At 37.0% G+C, this 16,801-nt stretch overlaps 1 protein-coding gene across 2 annotated transcripts; it reads left to right on the top strand.

The window, feature by feature from the left end:
• Positions 1 to 1,567: 1,567 nt before the first annotated feature.
• Positions 1,568 to 16,260, top strand: LOC115795287 (macrophage mannose receptor 1-like). 2 transcript variants are annotated; one of them, XM_030751098.1, is made up of 32 exons: positions 1,568 to 1,710; positions 1,862 to 2,218; positions 2,563 to 2,733; positions 2,821 to 2,976; positions 3,341 to 3,451; positions 4,022 to 4,159; positions 4,293 to 4,469; positions 5,048 to 5,202; positions 6,175 to 6,288; positions 6,416 to 6,531; positions 6,634 to 6,782; positions 6,878 to 7,077; positions 7,687 to 7,802; positions 8,387 to 8,459; positions 8,562 to 8,715; positions 8,935 to 8,973; positions 9,585 to 9,748; positions 9,890 to 9,951; positions 10,283 to 10,383; positions 10,497 to 10,639; positions 11,139 to 11,244; positions 11,684 to 11,811; positions 12,044 to 12,088; positions 12,260 to 12,304; positions 12,410 to 12,512; positions 12,912 to 13,141; positions 13,415 to 13,580; positions 14,155 to 14,319; positions 14,648 to 14,764; positions 14,948 to 15,103; positions 15,434 to 15,460; positions 15,656 to 16,260. In XM_030751098.1, the coding sequence occupies exons 1-32, from the start codon at positions 1,638 to 1,640 to the stop codon at positions 15,895 to 15,897; spliced, it is 4,299 nt and encodes a 1,432-aa protein (XP_030606958.1). In that variant the 5' UTR covers positions 1,568 to 1,637; the 3' UTR covers positions 15,898 to 16,260. The 2 variants fall into 2 exon arrangements, with proteins under 2 accessions (XP_030606958.1, XP_030606959.1); XM_030751099.1 differs by lacking the exon at positions 12,044 to 12,088.
• The last annotated feature ends 541 nt before the right edge of the window (positions 16,261 to 16,801 follow it).

Raw genomic sequence — 16,801 nt, 5'->3', positions numbered from 1 at the left:
ATTTTAGATATTTTTCTTGACCAGTTTCATCTGGCCTTCTTGTTCTTGAGTGTAAACAATAGTTTGTACCTTGTTGTAAACCTTCTGTGTTTGTATTCCTGAAACTATATTGTATTGTAGATGCTAAGACCTTGTTGACCTTGTGTTCTTTACTTCACAGGATGCTGAGAAGGGATTCTTCTTAAACCCCTCAAATTAAAGGTCTGCTCTTAAAGCTCCAAAAAGGTCCAAAGTCAAATGAACTGCTTGGTATCTCTAAAAAAGAGTGCATGCAGAGATCTTTATACCATTATATACAACCATTATTCTCAAACATTTTTGGGGATTTGAGTGATGATCTACCTTGACCTCCTCCTCCTTTTTAGGTTAACGTTGTTCTGAATGTAATACTCTCTCCATGGATTTCTATGAATTTAGTTCTTCTTTGGTGAGTTTAGCTTGTAAAAATGTTGAAAAAAAGTGTGATCCATGTATTTTGCTTAGCCTTGAGCTTTACTAGTGTAGCAGGTTCATATAGGCATAAGAAAGAAAAACATCATTGTGGTAACAAAGGCTCATACTTCAGCAGAATGTACCACCAAAAAAAGGAGAATAACCAAAGGGGAAGTGAAAATACAAAATGCAGTGATAGATATTAAGGCAGAAAAAGAAAATAAATATCTGAATGCCTCTACCACAAAGCAGGATATTGTGTTAGTATACTAAGGATGCACACAGTGTTTTCTTGAATAGCAACAATGCAATATTGCTCTGCTCTGCTAGTCTTCTGCCTTTTTTGCATGTATCATAAAATTATAGTTTATATCATAAATAACGTTTCTTACTACAGCTCCATGTGCAGGGTACACCTTGTATAGACTGCCAGTCTATCAAACTGCCAACACAGAGAGACAGACAACTATTCACTCACATATTTGCACGCACAGCCAATTCAGAATCAGCAGTTAAGCTAACATGCAACATCTTTAGACTGTAGGAGGAAGAAGAGAACATGCAAACCCCACATAGAAAAACCCCAGCCTGGATCTAAACCCACTATTGCTGTGCTAACCATTGCATCATTGTGCTGCTCCTTATTCATGCATATCTATGAAAATTAATTATGTATTTAAGGTATGTGTATGCAACCCCCCCTCCCCAAAAAAACCACAACACAAAAAAAAACAAAAAAAAAACAAACAAAAAAAAACCATATTTACTGCTTTTGCATCCTCAGGATGTATTCTTCTTTTGTTACAGATATATCATTGAATTACATAAAAGGCAACACTATAAATCAAAGCGTGTGAATTACTGTTTCTCTGGATCACTAATGCTGATTCATGAATCATGTTTAGCAAATTCTCTTACACATTTTTAGGGGAAGTGAATGGGACAGCTTTTCACCATGTCTGGAGTTTGACAGAGTGTGTGTTTGTGCGTGTTTTTTGTGTATGTTTCCCTACTTCCTTCCTGCCCCCCCCGTAACAAAATGTTGAAATGTGCCAATCTGAAACACGAGACTTTCTCAATGAAAAGGGAAAAAAAAAAGAGTCATGCCAGTGATATTAAGATTGCCTCCTTTTCACGTTCAGGCACATAAGTCCACTGCTTGCAATGCATGGACATAGTCTGCTGCTCTGAGACTGACTGGAGCAATGATGACTCCGAGGGTAACTCTAGCAGTCTTTGGTCTCTTCATCACAGCATCTCCATGCTCAACAACAAATGGTGTAGTATAAGCTCAAACCTTTTATTCACATTTTCTATTTCAGATTCTATTTATCTCGTATGCAATGACCTTACAAGGCTTAGCATATTTTTAACAGTTCACACTGTGAGAAAAAACAAAACAAAAACCTACAACTTTCCTTTTTTGCAGATTCCCCATTTTCACTCACTAACAAAGCCACCGGTTTTTGTTTGCTGAAAAAGTATAACCGCTGCGTCGACCTACGCTGGACAACTGGTAACCGGCTTTTGGTTACCACAACTAAAAAATGCCTGGGAGTGCAGGGCAACAGCGTGGGGAGTGAAGTGAACCAGTTTGACTGTGATGACAAGAGCGCTCTCCAAAAGTGGGAATGCAAGAATGGAACACTGCTCGCCCTCAAAAATCAAGAATTCTTCATTGAAGTCAAGGCTGATGAAACAATTGCTCTCTCCAGAACAACTGGACCAAATAACCATTTCACTATTACAGGGACATCAAGTGGTGCTTGCACAAGAACACATAGAGGTGCAGTATAAAATGTATGCTTTTGCATGTGTGCAAAACCACTGGAAACCTTGGGCTAACAAAAGACAGGCTCAGATCAAATATTTCCTGGCTACTGTTGATAATAAATGTGGTGTCATACTTCTCTTGTTTTGTACTAGATTAATTCATCAGTGCCTAAAAGCTTATGGCTGTGTATTCCCAGAGTAATTAATTAGTATTAAAGAGAAATTTAGTAAAAAAATGACTTTCCCTAAAAGGTTTTAGCAAGTTTTTTTTTTTTTTTTTTTTTTTTGTGTATTGACTTATTTCAAGTTTTAATTTAACTTGACTCAAAACCTGAATCCTTTTTTTTTCATCTCTAGAGTATTTCACCATTGAGGGAAATGCAATGGGGAAGATGTGCATGTTTCCTTTCCTGTACAAAGACCGATGGTATGGAGAATGCACTACATTTGACTCCTCATCAAAGCGACATTGGTGTGCAGTTGAAACAAAATACGAGCATGAACAGTGGGGATACTGCCCAACCACCTGTGAGTTTGTCATATTTAAATGTTACTAGAATAACAGATAAAGAATGTATTCATTTTTTAACCATTTTTCTTTCTGTCAATGTATAGCGACAGATACTTGGGCCAAAAACCGTGCAACAGGAGCATACTACCAGATAAACATTCAGTCAGCTTTGACTTGGGCACAAGCTCATACTAGCTGTAAACAACAGGCTGCCTCCTTGGTCAGTATCCTGGATCCCAATGAGCAGGCTTTTATCTCAGGTGAGAAGCCACCTAATGGACAGTACTGAGACAAATGTGGCAAGAAAGGATGCTATCTATCTATCTATCTATCTATCTATCTATCTATCTATCTATCTATCTATCTATCTATCTATCTATCTATCTATCTATCTATCTATCTATCTATCTATCTATCTATCTATCTATCTATCCCCACCTACTTGCAATTTTAAAGCTTTACTGTAAATTATTTAGTTAATTTTTAATGCTCTAAGAGCTCCCTCTTAAACCTATTCAGTGCTGTATTTTTGATGCAGTTTTCTCAGATGTTTTCATTCAATTGTTTTTCTTTCTTTTTTTTTTTTTTTATCAATCTCTGCCTCACAAACACATGAATGCACAGCATTACTAGGATCAGGGAGAAAAAAACTTTGGATTGGATTAGTTTTGGACCCAGAACACGGCTGGCAGTGGACTGATAGCAAGCCTTTTCGTTATCTGAGATGGGATGCTGGTAAGTCTTCACCGCAATTGAGAAGTTCCTTTGAGCAATAATCCTCAAGCATTTGAGCAATGCAGAAGTTAACTGAAAATTTGCAGACACTACAATGTTAAAGAAGTCTTGAAAAACCTTGCACCCTAACCCCCCATGATAACTAGACGGTTAGGGTGCAAGGTTTTTCAAGACTTCTTGTAGTTGCTTGCAAGAAATAAAACAGTCTAAATCTGGTCAGCTCATGAGGTTAATTTCCACACAGAAAATGTTCTCACAGAATGCTCTGATGGCTGTATTAACCTGCTGTCAGAAGACAATGTCAGAGCCTAGAATAACACTGCGCTATTGGTGAAGCTATCTGGATTTCTCTCAGGACTTTGGAAATACTCAGAGCTATCTGAAATCAGACAAATATTGGACTAACATTTATCGGCTGCAACAAAGCTAAACTTCAATAAATGACTATTTGTGCCCTAGCTTTTTATATTGATTTTAAAGACTATAAAATAGCCACTAATTATTACACTTTTTTATTGTATTATTTTATTAAAATGAGTGTTGATGATCATCATTATTGTCTTGTTTTAGGAAATCCACTTCCTAACCCAGGACACAACTGTGCAATTTTAGACACTACTGGAGAGCACACTTGGCAAAGTTCATCTTGTGCCAAGAAACTGGGCTACGTCTGTTACAAAGATGGGGCCCCGCCAATACCTCCACAAAGTACAGGAAAATATTCCCCTCTGTTCTGTTTTTCTGTCCCTCATCTGGCTACTGTAATATTGCTGTAGATGACGGCAGTTATTGTGGGACATCAGCCATTAAATTCCTATATATTTTTTCTTTTCATAATCAGTTGAAGAAGGGTTTTGTTCAAACCCTTGGATTCCCTACAATGGCCACTGTTTCCACCTTCAGCGGACTCCTCAAACATGGTCTGGCGCTCAGAGAGCTTGCAGAGCGGAAGGAGGTGACCTGGTGAGCATCCGCAATGTGGAGGATCAAAGCTTTGTCATATCTCAGCTTGGATATGGTACGTGCCAATATTGTCCCTATGAAACAATATTAATACACACCAAATTCCCAACAGCAAATATATTTCATGTGTTTGACAAGGTGCAATATGCTGAGACTGAACCTATCAGTTTCCAGTTTATTATTCACTTTTAGCATCATTAAACATTTTATTGTTATGGCAGGATGTGGTTAACTTTAGGGACATTTTGGGATGTGATTTTAACAAAAGAAAGTCCACACACAGTTTTGAACACAATATATTTATTTCAATTTTTAACTTTCACCAAACTGCTTTTGTCACCTAAATCTAATCAAAATTTAGAGATACACAGCATCCAGTTCCTGTTCACATCTACTGAGTTCACAAAGGTGGCTCTTTAATAAAACATTTAACAAACATTAACATTTAACAAAATGTTTACAAATCAATATGTTCCCCATGTGTGTGAGCTGTTGACAGGCATTATGTAAATCATATATGAATAAATCAACAGCTCACTGTTTACCATTGTAGGAACTGTACAAATAAATTTTAGCGTAATGGGGAAATTTTAGCTACTGGCTGGTCTGTTATTTTACTGTCTTTTTCTGTAGCATCCAATGATGAGCTTTGGATTGGACTGAATGACAGGAGGACAGAGGGGCTGTTTGATTGGAGTGACCACTCTTATGTATCATTCACCAGCTGGGAATTTGGAAAACCAGCAGTCTCCACTGATGGAGATGACTGTGTCCTTATCAGGGGGGAGGTAAGATTAACACATGGATGTGACTTTTTTCTTTTAATTTGATAAAAAAAATTATCCAGAATTTTATAACTAGCATGTTAAAAATGAACATCCTGATAGCATGCTAACATGCCAATCAGCGCAAAAAAAAAAAAAAAAAAAGTAAAACTAGTAAAGATGAAGTTACATATTTTTTTGTATTTGGCCAGAGGAGAAAAATATCAGAGATCATCAGAGTTACTACAATATTTTGTTGAGTAAGTATCCTTGACCTGCTAGGACAGGAAAAAGTTAGGGGGTTCAAAAAAGTTGTCTGTATCATCTTGGGATCATAGCTGCTTCCACATATTCTTCCATGTATACAAGTCACTGGTCTGAGTACTGTAAAAGATATGTATGCAGTTTCACCTCGACAGAGTTACAACCATTTGTGACCACTGGGCTGCAGGCTGGGAGAGGAGTAATGATGTGTGGTTGTGCAGCACAGGAAACACAACAGACTGCAGGAAGACACAGAACAGCTGAGACAATGGCCTCTTTTTCTCAGCACTAGTTTGTTACTTTAGTTTATTATTGTATATAGAAGTTCTGTGTACTGTTTCCAGAGTGTGCATTTAGTAGTACTGATATTTTGCATGTTTTTGTTATGCGCAGTGTTGTGTATGTTGAGCGTTTTTCTCATGTGTGGTAGAGTGGTGAAATAGGTATACAGTGTAGAACAAGACTCTTAGGGAATTCGGAGAAGAATGTCGTTTATCATTCTGATAGAATATATAAACTTAAAATATCTCATGATTTGAAGGTTTTGGGCAGGTTACAGCCTGTTGGGGTCATAGAGTTTTGCTATATGCATGTGTATCCAACTGTATTTGAGAAATATACCAAAGCACCTGAGAATAACTGCAATTAATGGACTTTAAATATTTGCATTTTATTCATTCAGCAATCTACTGCACAAATCTGCAAGTGTTTACAGTGTTTCTGTTCTTGCAGAATGGGAATTGGGCAGATCGCTCATGTGATGAGCAGCACGGCTATATCTGCATGAAGCAAAGTTCCACTGAAAGCACTGGAGATGAAATAATTATAGACACTGGATGTAAAGCTGTGAGTGATCCTGTTTTTAATAACAATGTATGGTTAAGGTGTGAATTTCACTTTGAAGAACATTAATACATAAAAATGAAATGCTGATTGTTCTGTTCAGTTGTGATCAGTGTTTACTTTCCCACAGGGATGGAAAAAACATGGCTCCTACTGCTACTTTGTAGGAACTGAGACCAAGACTTTCAATGAAGCTAACGAAGACTGCAAGAGCTCAGACTCCTACTTAGCTGATGTTTCAAATGGGTAAGAATACAGCCGGTGGCAAGAATAGTTTATCATGCATGCACATTAATGTGCATGAATTCAACATGATAAGAAATCTGTGAATTGTATGAATATTTGCAGGGTGGATAATGCCTTCCTTGTCAGCTTGGTGGGGTTGAGACCAGAAAAATACTTCTGGATAGGGCTCTCAAATCAAAAAAACATTGATGTTTTTGAGTGGACTAACTCACTCTCAGTAAAGTTCACTCACTGGAATGCTCAAATGCCAGGTATGGAAGTATATGAATTTCTCTCCTTAAGTATCACGGATAACTGTAGCCCAATAATTTGCATATGACTATATTGGTTTTCTCAACGACATAAGGTTACCAACAAGGCTGTGTTGCCATGACAACTGGGATTTTGGCTGGACTCTGGGACCTGCTGGCCTGCACCAACAGCGAAAAGTATATCTGCAAGAGCCTGGCAGAGGGGGCAGTTCCAACTGTCCCACCACCAACTCAAACTCCTCCTAAATGTGCGGAGGGTTGGACTCAAGTAGGAACAAGAATCATGTGTGCTAAGGTACAACTTTTGGTCAGCCTTGACTAAACATAGTCAAAAAGTCTTACCTCTAGGGTGCAGTGGTTAGTACTGGCATTTCACAGCAATATGATTCCTGGTTTGAACTTGTCAGCCAAAGATATGCATGCAGTTCAACTGGTGATTCTGAAAATGCAGTAAGTGTGAGTAAGTGGTTGTCTGTGTGTCCTATGATACACTGGCGACTTGTCCAGGGTGTTCTCCACCTCTTGCCCTATGATAGCTGGGATAGGTTCCAGTCATGCACCCTGAAGCCCCATTGCCTTCAGGGTGGCCCTGAATTGGATGTGTTTAAGAAAAATTGATTGCATGATTGCATGACACATACCCTGCCCCAACCCCCCAAACAAAAATTTAGATACAGCAGAGTTTAAGTTTATCATATAATTGCAAGTGTGGCATTATTTCAGTGTTGTGCTCACAATGCGGCCTCCAAGTGGCCAAAACAGATAAACAGATAAACCAACTGATTGTTATTGCAAGTTATCATTTATTAAAATAGAAAAATAAAAATTAGTTTAAATCACCTTATCAAGTGCATTAACTTTATGCAAATAAAAAGACTACAAAGCTGTTGTCTTGTGTTTGAAGTTTTTTACAGGGCCTCGTTCAGACGAAAAGACCTGGTTTGAGGCCAGGGATTTCTGCAGGGCCATTGGAGGAGATCTACTCAGCATGCACAGTGCTACTGAACTACGACTATTTAGGTATACTTGACTTGGTTACAATTACAGCTACTGCACACAACTTCTTCTACCAGTCTATCCCAGTCTAAATACCCATCAGTTTAGACTAATATAAACTCACATTCTAGGTATCTATTACAGAAAAGCATTAATAATGCTACTGGCATGTAACACAGCAAGGTAGATGTATTACAGTAAAAGAACTACTCAAACTACAATAGTCTGTATGAAATAAGTGTTTAAAATGCATTCATCGTGCTGGCAGACAGGTTTCACACCATGTTAGACTTTTAACTTGCTGAAATCAAAAACACTTGTGAAGTTGTGAATTTCACATTTACTTAGCTGGCCTGTATTTTTTGCTGTGGCAAATTTAGATGCAACGTTTTTGCCACTTTCATCACTAAAACTAATACATCTAGCCTCTAGGGTGAGAACGCATGGAGATCTTTTTGCTGCTTTGGAAAAAAGCAAAGACAGTAATGAGGCTGGCACTATTAGCTAAATGCAAATGTAACTAAAATGGCTTTTGTATTTTATAAAAATGATAATATGATTTTTTGTTGTTGTTGTTTTTGTTTTTGTTTTACTTTTTGGTACAACAGAGGAGGAAAAGCCTGGATTGGACTTCATATTCCCGAGTCAAGTACTGGTTATGCCTGGAGTGATGGAAGCCCAGTTAGTTAACTGCATTCTATTTTTTATTAATCCAAATAATTATTTTAAATAAGATATATTACAATAACCCAATATAATTTTGTTCTTTGTTTTTGTTAACAGCTAGACTTCCAGCACTGGCAGGAAGGAGAACCAAACAATTTCAATGATGCAGAATCTTGTGCTGAGTTTGTGATACATAACTGGAATGAACAAGGGTCTTGGAATGATTTGAACTGTGATAGTTACAATGACTGGTTGTGTCAGATCCGTGCAGGTACAGTTGACTGACTATGTACTGAATGCTGCCTGTCTTTTTGTGGAAACTAATTTTAGCATGCATGTTCTTCTCAGTATTCAGTGTCTGCCGAGAAAAATTCCGTCCCTTGGACAAATGTAGCTGATGACCCCTGGTGTAGACTATAGAGTGCAATGACTGGCAGAAATGTTTTCTGTTGTAACTTTCTTTTCCTCATCACGATTTGTGTTCTTACAGGAGTGACTCCAAAACCACCTCCGAATAATACTGTTGTGGGTAAGTTCACATAAATTAACCCCAAACATAACCTGACTGACTGATAGATGCTCTATAACACCTTGGGATGTTGGATTAGACTGAGTATAACTTTACTCATTTCATATTATTTGATGCAGTGGGTTTGCAGTCTCCCGGAGAGGGACTGGACCCCGCGTATGTCCTACGGGGTGGGGGTGGGGTCCGGGGCAGACCCAGGACATGCTGGAGAGATTATATTTTACATTTTCAATAATAAAAGAGAGAAAAAAATAGGTGACATTTAATTTCTACTGTGATAAATTATTGAAAAAAAAAAAATCAATTGCCTGCATTTCAGAAAATCCAATCTATTATGGGCAAACAATGAAATGACTGAACATATGAATGAATAAATACATAGTTTAAAAATACCTGAGCCTATTTGAATTGCAATTGCATAGATTTTAACATTTATACATTGTTATTGAATATCATCAGTCCTTTCAAAGTCTGATGTGGCCATTAGGTGATTTTTTTCTTTTTTTTTTTGAGGGTGGGGTCTCCTAAATAAACTAATGAGACCAAAAAAACAGAACATTAACAAACCTCTGAAACTCAGTACCCATCAGTGTGTTTCTAAACCTTTACAGAATATAATAAGACTTCGGATGGTTGGCTAGAGTGGAGAGGGAATCACTATTTGATTCACGGTATGTCACAGCCCATGGACGATGCTCGTCACTTCTGTCAGCAGAGGCATGGTGACCTAGTATCTATCACCAGTAAAGAGGAAAATGTTTTCTTATGGAAACAGGTATATATTTTATTTATTTTGTCTTTTGCTTTACTAGCACAATAGATGGAGCAAATTTGAATTTGACAGATATAGAAAGATAACTTACTAGCTAGAAAAAATAAGTTTAAAATGTGTGCATTTCTGTATGCATTTTTACAGATATCCAGAAGCTATGGGCGGTACTATATAGGTTTGTCAGTGGATCTTGATGGGTCAACTTGGTGAGTAATAATGAATGCTGTAAATAAAACAGTGCAAATGTTGGTTCTAAGAGGGGAGAGGGAGGTTTTAGGCCTGATGATCACTGATAAACACGGCCTTTCTTATTAGGTTTTGGAATGCAGTGCTTTTCTTTTTCTTGGTTAGGATTCAATTCCAAATACCTGTCATTTGATTTAAACAAGGTTGTCCATTTTACTTGTCAGTGAACTAAACTGTAGTCAGTCTCTGTTTTCAAAATATTTTTGTGTGACATTTATTGCCTCCTGTTCCCTTTTTTTTTTTTTTTTTTTTTTTACATATGTCCACATTATAATTTAACTGTGCTTCAAGGTGGATGGATGGTACTCCAGTGTCATTACAAAGATGGGATGAAGATCAGCCTAATACTAATGCCTATGATCAGAACTGTGTTTATATGAGTTATCACATGGGTGAGTAAAAATGCTACGAATTTAAAAAATGAATAAATCTAGACACAATGTCTGGATTAAATTAATGCTCTAAAATGACAATGTTACGATTGAATTCTTTGTTGATCTCATAGGCTTCTGGAGTACTTCTAACTGTGGAAGAGAGCTTTCATTTATTTGTAAGCGAAGAAGTTCATCACCCACCAACACCACTGCAGCCCCAACAGTTCCTCCGACAGGTGGATGCCCAGCTGGATGGAAAAAATTTGCCTCAAAGGTCAGACCTTCAAACCTTCAATTCAGAAAAGTTTTTAAAATGACCAAATTGCAGAAGTGGCCCACCATCAAATTATACATTAACCTTTTTTTGCTTCAAATGTGGAGCTGATTCATCTTTAAAATATAAGCAGATTTGTCAGATTTGACATGGATAGCAAAACTAGTTCAATGCAAGTTGGGTCAAATTATCCATGCTGTGTTGACCCTACCATCTGTGTGCCTCATCCAATACCAAGAACAAGATCAGCATAAAATTTTCAACTGTCCTGTTTTTGTGAATATATATACTAAATCCAGTTTCAAATTTCCATTGCAGGATCTGCCTTATTTTGTGCATTTAAATGCTGTCATAAGTAGGTGCACAGTAGCACAATAAGTTTTAAAAAAACAAAAGTGCTTGAAGAATGCATAAAGCATGTGTAAAATACACAGGCTTTAGTGGTCAACAGTTTCACATAACTCTAATTTATAATAATAATTAGACTTCTTATCCGCAGTGTTACAGCATCAATAGTGATCGAAGAATCACCTGGGAATATGCACGCTCAAAGTGCATTGAGGCGGGAGGCAATTTAGTCTCGATTCCTACAAGAAGTGTGCAAGGTTTGTTCTAATTATTGTTTATTCTAATTATAATTAGAGTTTTGGGCTTTAACTCTTTCCCCCCATGGATGCCTACCACAGTTAATCCTTGTTTCTCTTTTCTAAAGTGAGCAGTATCTATTATATTTCAGGCCGGTTTCCAGAGCAAAATAACTGGGTGTGCATCAGAAATTAGTGAGGGTGAGCTCTGCCTGTACAGCTTACTAGAATTACCTTTGGAAAAACCCAGAATCTACTTTAATCTTTGTCAAATCACATCTTTTTAGATATATATTTAGGTATCAAAACTCATCATTAAGGGTACAGGGGAAGTTGACATATGTTGTCTTTATGGGGGAAAGAGTTAAACAATAAATCATATTAAATCATTGTAAATCTTATTAAGGTGACATGTAAGCCAGAAACATACATGTAATATATCTACATCTGACATTTTCAGCATTTTTGATCACCAAAATGGTTGGTGTAGTATCTACAGATCTGTGGATTGGTTTGAATGCTATAAAGAACGAGGCATTTTTCTGGACTGATGGGAGCAAAAGGCAATACACCAACTGGGGCAATTCTGTAAGTTCATACAATCTCATACAACTTTAATGTGACGCTATCAATCAATAGCTATAAATTGTCATTTTACAGCTTGGTTGTGTATCATGATTTGAAAGGTTGGTGGGGTAACAGATGTACTGAGTGATGCTAATGTTGGTCAGAATGTAGTGTGAAGCTCTGACAAGCAGTTTTTAAAGTCTTTGGCATATACATTTTAAAGCAATAGCTATACTTATAATTTTGATTTTAGGTAAGTGGGGAACCTTTGGGGATCATGTATGGAAGATGGAATGAGGTAAAAATTGTTTGTGCTATTTATTGTGATTTCACAGGTAGGTGTGGTTACAGATATGTCAAGTGATGCTGGGCTTGGTCAGACTTTAATGTCAAGCTCCAACCAAGAGTTTTTCCTGTCCCTGACATAGAAATATTAAATACATTTTTAAATTAATATTTTTCATTTTAGGGATATCGCCATCATCCTGGCACCTTTTATAAAAGATGGAATGAGGTAAAGATTTTCATTCAATCATAATTTAAGCCAAAAGTAATCTTAATTAATTATACATTTTAACAATATATTTTTAAATCCTAACCACTTACCATTCTTAACCAGGAAGACTGTGTTGTAATGAGCAGCAGTCCTGCTTTGGGGATTGGTAAATGGATGATAAAGTCTTGCAATGACACCAATGGATATGTCTGTCAACGAAATCTTGGTGAGTCCATCTCTTTAGAGTAGGAATGGCAGAGGCTAAAAGTGATCCATAAAATATTTTGTTCTAGTCCAGTCTCACCAGTTCTGTGGTGAATCATTTAGTGGTAGGGTTAGGGTTAGGTTGCATTTGAGCCACATGCTAAACAAGCTTCATTAAAAAAAAAAAACAAACAAACATAATTATGTTATATTTCCATCTGACCATGCCAAACAGGGGAAAATTCCTGGATTCCAGTTCCATACAACTGGATTCCAATGGTAATGGGACTGCTATAAGAAAGGAATTTGTAAATAATAGAAAACAAAATGAAGATAAAGTCTTGTTGACAGTTATAATGTTTGTAGTAATGCATAAATGTAAATTAACCTTTTGAGTGTTTTTCTTTTTTGCTCTCAACAGATCCAAATATTAAAGCTCCACCTGAAACCATAGATCATAACTATGTAGATCTGGGAAATGACAGCATCAAGGTTGTGACTCAAAATCTGACCTGGGATAATGCCCAGAAACTTTGTAAACTTGATACAGCCAACTTGGCCTCCCTGCGAAATGATTGGACACGGGCATATGTTGAGCTGTTGGCTATAAAACTCAATACTCCCCTTTGGATTGGACTTAACAAAAACCAGGTACAAGGCTGCAGCTATCTGAAATTACTATTGAATTCCATAAAATGAATAAACACACAGGAAAGTTAAAACTTAGAGCTATAATGAATTATTTAGTTATGTGTTAAATAATGATAACGATACAGAATGACCTATTTTTCAAAATCGACATATGGCCCAAGTTAGCTGACTTCTTAATAAAATATAAATGTGTAAATTTTAAAGAGGCATGAGAGACAGACAGAAACAACAGACATATTGATTTAACAACATCTGATCTATGCTTATTTTCAGACTGGAGGTTATTTTAAGTATATTGATGGTTGGCACCTGAACAATGCTGCCTGGGCTGCATTTCAACCAAGCAAGGACAAACCTTGTGTGTATATAGATATGGATGGAAAATGGCTGACTGCTTTCTGCAATATGACCATGAACAGTGTCTGTATGCAGTCTAAAGGTATGTTCTTTCATAAGTAATATGAAACAATACAATTAAGCAGTCTTCTTAACTCTTTAAGTGATCATACAGAGCTGGATTATATTATACTTTTCCTAAATCTCTGGCATCGTGATTGTACATTGTGACTTTAATATTAGATATTTTCAAATTGGCAACTGCAAATTAACTGGCGAATGTCAAGCAATCGTTGCTCATCAATATCTTTAAAAGGATAAAGTTAAAAGCAAGAACTCAGCAAAACAAGGACATTCAGGACTCTGTGTACCAATGTTCATTGAAATTAAAATTAATGAGGACTGAACTGATTGCTTGTGAGTGAGCCAGCCCCATTACTGTCTTTTAAATAAGAGATACCACACAGTTTCTCCGTAGCTGATTACTGCTCAGCTCAGAAAAAGTTTAATGTGTTTAATGTCAGTACTGAATTTACTGTACTTTCATTCAAAACTAATTGAGCATTTTGATTGCAGCATAATAAAGATTCCAGAGAATCCTAGAAGATAAGTGTTTCAGTTTGTCACAGTAGGACATTTTTTGATTCATTGAACATTATTGCCTGTCTTCTTCACAGATGTTGCACCAACCGAATCCACCACATTCCCTGGAGTCTGCCCTGATGATACAGATGTAGAGTACCAGCAGAGCTACACATGGATGCCATATAGGGGTCACTGTTACTTGTTTATCCAAGATGAAAATGAATGGCCAAATGCAGCTAGCAGCTGTGTAAGACACGGTAAGAGACATTCTGAATAATTTGACTCAATATTAGATTGACTGAACAGAAAATATGGTGTGTCAATCAAGTCTGTAAATACAAGTAAAACCGAACCTAGAAATGCTAATTTGTGTGTACAACATTGTTAAAACCAATCATCCATCCATCCATCCATTCACTTCCGCTTATCCTGGTCAGGGTCGCGGGGGGGGCTGGAGCCTATCCCAGCTGTCATAGGGCGAGAGGCAGGGTACACCCTGAACAGGTCGCCAGCCTGTCACAGGGCCAACACAGAGAGACGAACAACCTTTCACACTCACTAAAACCAATCAATTTTGTTTATAAGGTGGAGCGCTGGCTAGTATTGAAGATCCCTCTGAGCAAGACTTTATCAAAAGCACTGTGGGAAATTTCCAAGATAGCCACAGCTCTTTCTGGATTGGTCTGTTTAAAACTCATAAAGGTACAACCACACACACACACACACTATATATATATATATATATATATATATATATATATATATATATATATAGTTTTCATTCAGTTTTTTGTTAGCAACTGTGTAACCATGTTCAGTGGGTATTGATAAATTGCTAAAAAGTTAAAAACAGGATAAGAAAGGAAACATTTCTGTTGGCCCTAGGGACATGGTTTTGGTTGGATAGAACTGTCCTGGACTACACTAACTGGGCTCCCGATGAGCCTGATTCTGATTATGGAGCAATCCAAACCTCAGATGGGACTTGGAACTCAGGCCACAGATGGCAAGACAGACCATACATCTGTAAAACACCCAAAGGTAAAATTAGCATACCCATATACTGCACCTAGATCAAGTGATTGTCCTGGACAATTAAAACATGACTGTGTCCAAACTTTGACTGGTATTGTATATATACCAACAACCCCATCTAATCATTTCATTATGTGCTACTACACGGCTTATTATCAAACCACAGAAATGCCATCTACCATTAGATACCTTACCTCTTACTATGATACTAAAATCTTATAGGTTCCTTGCGAGACTTATATATTGGCACAAAGGAGAACTGATACATTTTTATCAATAGATTAAATATTTGAATTAAATATCTGACCTTTTTTCCTTTCCTTTTTTTGCCACCAGTGAAACCTGAAACTCCAGGAAAACCTGGTAAGTTACACCTTTGTATATCTTTGAGTTTTATCTTTGAGATATTATTCATCTTATTCTTATTATCATCATTATTATTATAAACAATGCACAAAGTGATAATCAAAAAACATTTAAAGTGAAAAGAAATGTCAAATTTTAATAATGTTTTAAACATTTAAACTGATTACATTCTTTGAATACTTGAACCTGCAGGACCTACTGACGATAAAGATCATCGCATTCGTGTCCACACAAGTGTGGTAGTTGTGCTGGTCATTACCATCACTTCCATATTGATAGTCGTTGCATTTTTCTTCTATAAAAAGTCTCCTCGTCCGTTCCCCACATTTGAAAATCCACTGTACTTCAATGGTGAACAATCGCAACCTGATGTGGTTGATACCAATAAACTAATAGAGAATGCAGAAAATCCTGAGCCAGTTCTAACTATGTGATTTCTCAAGTATTAGATTCTAGTAGGACATAGACTTTACCATGTTCAAAATTGATGTATTAAACTTTGATGATTCATTTTTTGTTGTTTAAGATATGCAGTAAATATATGCAGTTATTTAACAGTAAGTCACTAAATGTGAGTTTCAGTGGAGTTAACAACCTCATTCAATAGACCAATTTAAGCTCTGGGGTGTCCGTAAGGAAAGGATTGTTTTATTGATTTGTAGTTCTTTATCCCCACAATTGAATGTATATAATTATTACATGTGGTGCTTAAATCCTCTAGAGGCTGTTCATTGATTGTAACTCTTAAAGTACATATATGTACTGCCTATTGCTTTTAAATAAACATTAAATCTGACAATAAATGAGTCTCTATTTTTCTAGTTGTCAAAATAAAAATGTTTGTTAGTGCTGCCATACTTTTTTTTTAACTAACATTTTTTTGACTAATATTCTTTCATTTTCCACATGGAGCTGCATGGTGTTGTGGTGATAGCACCATTGCTTCACAGCAAGAAGCTCCTGAGTTCAAAGCCAGGCTGGAGCCTTTTTGTGTAGAGTTTATATCTTCTCCCCATGGCTTTGTGAGTCCTCTGAGCATTCTGGCTTCCTCCCACAGTCCAAAGACGTGCATCGAGTTACCTGGCGGTTCTAAATTGACTGAAGGTGTGAATGTCAGCATGAATTGTTGTCTATCTCCGTGTTAGCTTTTCAGCAAACTGGTGACCTGTCCGAGGTGTACCCCACCTCTTGCTGTATGACTGCTAGTATAGGCTCCAGCCCCCAGTGACCCTGAACTGGATAAGCAAAAGAAAATAGATGCCTGGATTTTATATATATGCTTGGTAAATGAATGTTATTCTCATGTTAATCACTGATCATTGGGATCTGCAGATACAC

This window comes from Archocentrus centrarchus, chromosome 17 (assembly GCF_007364275.1).
Source record: "Archocentrus centrarchus isolate MPI-CPG fArcCen1 chromosome 17, fArcCen1, whole genome shotgun sequence".
Taxonomy (NCBI): Eukaryota; Metazoa; Chordata; class Actinopteri; order Cichliformes; family Cichlidae; genus Archocentrus; species Archocentrus centrarchus.
This window is presented reverse-complemented; position numbering and strand designations above follow the sequence as displayed.